This window comes from Athene cunicularia (genome assembly GCF_003259725.1).
Source record: "Athene cunicularia isolate RWA chromosome 4 unlocalized genomic scaffold, athCun1 chr4_part1, whole genome shotgun sequence".
Lineage (NCBI taxonomy): Eukaryota > Metazoa > Chordata > Aves > Strigiformes > Strigidae > Athene > Athene cunicularia.
The window spans coordinates 19207478-19213992 of record NW_020799098.1 but is presented as its reverse complement, the minus strand read 5'-3'; the positions used below and the strand labels follow the sequence as shown (position 1 = coordinate 19213992).

Here is a 6515-nt window from a genome sequence, read left to right as displayed (position 1 = left end):
GCCACGTCTTATGTGAGTAACACCAGAAATAGAAATATAGGCTTTAGCATGAGCAGTGTCAAGTGACGGGTAAGAAGAATCTGCTGATTGAACACCATGTTAAGTGAAAAAAGTTGCCTCAAACTTCTGATAGGTAACATTCAGCCACAGCAGCAGAGGGTGGCATACATGTTACTCTCTTACTCTCAGTGGGGAAAGGCAGTGGAGCAGATCATGCTTGGAACAGCTAAGATTTGCAAGTTCTGCTTTGCTTTGTGCATGAGCCCTGTACAAAAGAGGCAGTGGCTGGAGGGGAAGGCTCAACTCTCTGCCCTCCCTCCCCATTCAGGTGTTTGCAATATTCCTGCCTTATTTCCCATTCTTTTGACTCAGCAAGCACATACACAGAGTATCCCAGCTGAATTAGTTTCTTTTAATCTGTGCAAATAAAGTATCACACTGCAGTTGTTTCAGACTCAAAGTAAGTTTTGGTTGCCACTCATGCTACTGTTTCTGCTGAACATGGTCCTTGGGAGGCTGAGCACAGAGAACATTGCTGGTAGGTGGGGAGAGGAAGAGAAGAGAAGGGGGAAAGAGGCAGGAAATGTTGGTTGCGAACTGAGAGCTGGGCATTGTGGACACAAGTGGAAAAGAGAGTTTGCAAATATTTCTTCCTTCTAGCAGTCTTCCCAGGGCTGCAGGTCAAATTGTGAGGTTCTTCATACTATTGCATATGAAGAAAAAGAGGAGAAACTTGAATTTCTGAATTTTTCTAACTCACGGTGGTCAGTTGAGAATGTGGTCTTATAAATGAATTTCAGGCTTCTGAATCAAGAGATTTCTTTCCCATAATTGTTATTAATAAACTAAGATGACTTGTGTCAGACTTTGATCTCATGCAGAGAGTCTTCCTCCATCTTTGCAGAGAAAAACTTGAGCCTCTTGAATCCAGTACTTGCTGGGAAAAAATGGCTTATTATAATGATGTTTTTTTTCTCTTCTGCAGTATCTGGTGTGCAAAAGGAAGCTTGAAAGTAAAAAGGAGGCATTGCTTATCCTTTCCAAAGAGCTGGATACCTGTCAACAAGAAAGAGACCAGTACAAGCTTATGGCCAATCAGTTGCGGGAACGACACCAGTCTCTGAAAAAGAAGTATCGGGAGCTGATTGTAGGTTGTTCTTTATGAATACTGTATAATTGGGGGATAAAGGTGAACCTCAAAAAAAATGGAAATAAGTGCATAATGACTGCTGTAAAAATGTTTAGGTACTTGTTTACAGTAGTCCTGCAGTTGTACAGCCCTGATCATATTATTACTCATTTGTTCCGCATTGATGAAGTAGTGCCTGTTATATAAGACACAGAAAGACAGTGTGTGCTCTGAGGAAATTAGTTTCAGTCATAATTCCATTTAAAAACTGACTGCAGTATTATTATTCCACAGCAGCTTAATGTACCGTTATGAAAAATAATGCAACATAAATTTGTAATGACCTGCTGTTCTAGAAATGTAAACAAATCTTCAGCCTTGGACAATTTTTTGAGTTGAAATTAATATTACTGATATTAATCAAGATACGGTATTTTAGAAATAATTTTGTTAATGTTTTAGTTGAAATACATATTTTAAAACTTGATCCACAAAGTTAATATAGTTGCTGGCTTCAGAAATAAGTTACCAAGAAAATATGTCCATTTATTTGTAGGATGGGGATCCATCCCTTCCGCCTGAAAAAAGGAAACAGGTAGGAATTATTTTTTAGTTGACATTATTTATCAGCTACAAAAGTACTTTGCAGAAGTATGAAAACGTTAGCTAAGAAGTCTGGTAAAAAGCAAGCATTTCTGTCTATTGAAAAGCTCAGTCTTTAAACTGTGGACTCTTGTGCTTTTGTCTAAACATGTTTCACTCTGAAATATCTGAACTATCATTAATTAGAATATATGGCTATTGCTTTTATGTTCACCTGAGACTGGAATTGGTCAGTGTATGGAGACTTGAGATTGTTTTCTTTGTTGTTTATCCTTCTTGTATTGAGTCCTAAAATGGGTTTGTGACAAGACTTCTCGTACATAAAAGCAATCTGGAAATGCATTGTCTGCATTCCATAATTGTTAATTTATTGTTGTGAGTACTGTTTTCCATTAGGTACTCTCCCAGGTCACTCGAGTTCTGTGAGTTATAAATGGTAAGAACAATGGTAATTGCACTTTGATTCCCCTGAAAAACTTCTTGCCTGCTCACTTTTTTTTGTTGTTGCCAACAAAAGAGATCCATGTAGTGTGTCCCTCATGTGGAGTGTTGGTTGTCACATCTTAAAATTATCTTAATTTTTAGAGAAAAATGGCACCCAAAACACAGTGTGTGAGCAGGGGGAGGAGGACAACCCAAAAGGAGTAAAATTTTTGCTGTAATTGCTAGTCCTGCCAGTCTTTTAACCATGTTTAAAACATGGTTATTGCATTATCTTAATGGATCAGAAGTTTTACCAATCATCATTTCCCTGGAAGCTTCGATGTAGTTCTTGCTATTTTCTTAAAATTTTAAGGGCTTATGGTTTTGCTTGATTCAAACTAAACTTTCAGAGGCAATATAATTACTCCTTTGGGCACTGAAACAAATAGCTGCCAAGAAGTCAGTGGCTCAGTGTACAATCATTTAACTTCCTCATTATTTAGCATAATTTATTTGAAATTCTGTTATTTCAACAGAGGTCATATAAAAGTTTATGGCCAAATACAGGTTTATGCATTCTGACTACTAAAAATGGAACTGAAGATTATACAATTAAAAGGGGAAAAAAGCAATGCAGTATATGGGTCATTGCAGAGATAAATAGGGAGGGAGATGTGCCATCCCATGGATATTGTTCTAATTTGTCTTTCATCTTTCAAAACAAATAAATCTGATACTTGTTTCTAAAATACTAGCAAAGTTTAGTCTAAAATCAGAAGCTGCAATTATATTAAGTTTTGGCCAATCTTACCATCCTAAGTGCCTGGAAATCCATTTAATAATCTAGCTATGGGTTGTCTGTTTTCTGAGGAAGTTAGGTATTCATGCTAGGTGACTGAAAGAAAGAAAAGCTTGTTCTCTGATGGGGTCATTTATAGGCCTCCCTCAAGGACAATATATACTTTAGGTTGTACAGTAATAGGCTGTTAGTGTACTTCTTTTCATTTTCCTGAGAGGTATGTCTGTAGCAAAGTGGATAATCTGGAGTAGTTAGGGTCTTTCTGAAGAAGAGTACAGTTTTGCTTTGAGAAATACATCAAAAAATCCTAAAGTTATGAATATTATTCCATTGTTACTGTACATACATTTCTTAGCATTGTCTGATGTAAGAAAGAGCGATGTTCTCTGTGCTCTTTTGCACTTTTTCCATCCCCTTTTTGCCCAGAAGCCTAGTTGCCGGCTGGGAGAAATTTGTGACCATAGTCACTTTATAGGGTTAGGGTCTCTGTTTTTATAATGAATTTTGTGTGGCATAGAAGTACATGCTGTTCTTGTGGTCAGAAATGAGATAAAAATGTGATAAACTGAACAACACATTTCTTTACTGCAACTCAGAAATTATGGTTGAAATTGCAATCTAGAACCTTAAATGTAATAGGTGGGTTAGAATTGCCGTTTTCTTCTCCTTCATCTCTTCATTTTTCACCTTTATTATCAATTACACTTTGTGCCTTCTTAAAATTACTTGTTTTCAATGTTGTACCTTCTCTTCCTGTTTTGCAAGACAGAAATTTCATGTTTTGTATGGAAATATCATATAACCAGGCAATTTCTATCAGCAAGCAGTTAACTTAGAATGTGTTTTTGTAAAATTGGTGTTACTGAAAGGTATCTTAACAGGCAGTGTTTTGCAGTGTTTTCCCTCTCAAAGCTGTGTGTGCAGTGGTACACATCTCTGACATAAGCCAAAGATTGCTCTATGTGTCTCACCTTCTGCCAGCCAACAAAAGCAGGAAATGAGAAACTTTGCTATTGAAATCTCTTTTCCTGCAGTACATGTTTTGCCATTAGTGTTGTTATCACAGCCTGTGAGCTGTCAGTGCTTTCCTGGTCCCTCTTTCTAAACATTCACAATTAAATGCTGTGGTTTAAGGTAGTTTTATAATGTCTTGTAGTGTCTGTTGTAGGAGTAATTTTTGGACAAATAATGGAGGGGTGAAATGTTTCAGAAGGATAGGAATAATGAAAGTTAACATTCACCACAGGTGGTAAACAACAGACACTCCCCATTTTGAAAGGCATGTTAAAATGTTGTTTTCTCTACACAGCCTCTGTTATGCATCCTGTACAAATAGAAATTCTACCATTCTGCAGTGGTATATATTTATATGCATTTGCTGTGATAGAGAACATTTTTATAACCTTGGCAAACAAGTACTGGATATCTGTTGGACAGTGTTACCATGCTGGGAAACTTAAAGAAGAAAACATAGTTGGGATTTTTTAGCTTGATTTATACTGACTATTATTTTTGTCTATATTGCTTAAAATTTCAGTATAACTTCAGTTTGGGAGAAGCTTTGTCGCTGAAATAACAGATCAATGAATCCTTTGACATTCTATATGAAATGGAAGTTCTTTTAATACAAATAAGCTCCTTTGAATAAACGAAGGTGAAGTAAAATGCATGGTTAGGAAAATGACTGTGCTGGGCCACAGCCCTAAATATGCTTTGCTTAATTTGATCTCAGTGAGACCACTCAGTTGGAGATAATGGGTTTGCAGTGGGGCTGTGTGTCAAAAATAAAGCCGCAATGCATATGTTCACTGGTGAGGACTTATATTTGTATTTTAAATATATGAGGAATCAAATTAAATGGAGCTAAGCATCACAAGATTACAGAATGGTTGAGGTGGAAAGGCAACTCTTGTGATAACTAGTCCAGTCCCCCTGCTCAAGCAGGGTCACCTAGAGCAGGTGGCCCAGGACTGTGTCCAGTCAAGTTTTGAATATCTGCAAGGATGGAGACTCCACAGCCTCTCTGGGCAGCCTGTTCCAGTGTTTGACCACTCTCACAGTAAAAAAAGAGGGGGGTGTGTGTCTCAGATACTTGCAGGTATTGGGGTGACTAAAGTCCCTCATGAGAACCCAGGGCAGTGAACATGAAGCTTCTTCCAGTTCTGTGAAGAAGACTTTATCTCTATCTGATTAGGAATGCTATAGCAGAGACCCAGTACAACAGCATACATGTTGACCTACCCACTAATCTTGACCTAAAAGCTCTCGGCTGACTCCTGACCTGTCCCAAGACAGAGCCCCATTCATTCCAGTTACTCTTATCACATAAAGGGCAGCACCCCTCCACACCTTCCTGCCATCCTTCCTAAAGAGCCTGTATCCCTCCATTACAGCATTCCAGCTGTGTCAGCTATCACACCATTTCTCCATGATCCCAATGAGATTGCAGCCCTGTAGCTGCACACAGACTGAACTCTTCCCCGTGCTGCATGTGTTAGAGTAGAGGCTTCTGAGGGGCATCCAGGTGTGTTGGTTCCACAGTACAGGCTTGAGAGCTTTCCTCATGAGGCTGTTTTGCAAGCACTTCCTTCTTTACATGTCTATGATTAAAGGAATTACACTTCAGCTCAGTTGCTTTGCAAATTGCTATGTCCCCTCCTTTCCCATCATCCCAGGCTATTGGCTTGCCTACCCTATCCTAAGCCTCCTTGTTCCGTCCCCCAAAATTTCTAAATTAAAGCTTTCCTTATGAAGTTGGCCAGCCTGTTGGCAAAGATAGTTTTGCTTCATGTAGTCAGGTGGATCCTCTGTCTTGCAAGCAGCTATTGAGCCTTAGAGAGGGTCCCGTGGTCATAGAACCACAGGAGGTTCTTAATAATGAGCCTCACATCATAAGGATGACATAGTCCTAGTATAGAGCACAGCTTGATACCTACTCTTTTTGCCAGGAAAAAGTCTTATCAGAGACTTTCCTGAAGGTTGTGGTCCTTAACTCTGTTATAGTTATCTGGAGGTGTGCCGAGGTGATTCATTCAAACCAAGACTCTTGACTGCTTCAGCAATCATTGACATCACAGCAGCATGCTACCCACTCACCAAGATGTTGGTCAGACAGCTTGACTTCTGCTAATGAATAAGCTCATGAGCGTGGCATATGGGGGCAAACAGAACACCAGAAGGACCGGAGGTTCCAGACAGGAGTATGTTGTGACATACTACAAATTGGACCCATTTGGATCCATTCCACCTCCAGCTCCTAGTTTAATCTACTCAGCTGTCACAATTAACTTTTGAAACAAACTTCAGGGATCACTTTATGACAGTTTTTGACATCATCAGAAAAAATGACTAGTGTGACTATAGTGTGACTGTTTCTTGTTAATTAATGAATTTGGGAAGGTTTGCTAGTCTTGTGCTAAGGCACAAAAGCTGCATTCAGAGAGCCCTGTGAGATAAAATCTTCAGATAAAATACACTACAGAGTAAGCAATCATCTTGTATTTATCTCACAAGGGTGCTGTGAAGATTAATGTGATTTCCTCCTCTCTTTAGAGGGTTTGA

At 38.9% G+C, this 6515-nt stretch overlaps 1 protein-coding gene across 3 annotated transcripts in view; it reads left to right on the top strand.

Annotated features, from left to right (window-relative positions):
* The first annotated feature begins 987 nt into the window (after positions 1-987).
* Positions 988-6515, top strand: part of CCDC149 (coiled-coil domain containing 149) — a 41483-nt gene continuing 35955 nt past the window's right edge. For all 3 annotated transcript variants that reach the window (XM_026846809.1, XM_026846808.1, XM_026846807.1), the window contains exons 1-2: positions 988-1147; positions 1686-1724. In XM_026846809.1, the coding sequence (XP_026702610.1) occupies positions 1088-1147; positions 1686-1724 (99 nt within the window). In that variant the 5' untranslated portion in view covers positions 988-1087. The remainder of the gene's footprint in view (positions 1148-1685; positions 1725-6515) is intronic.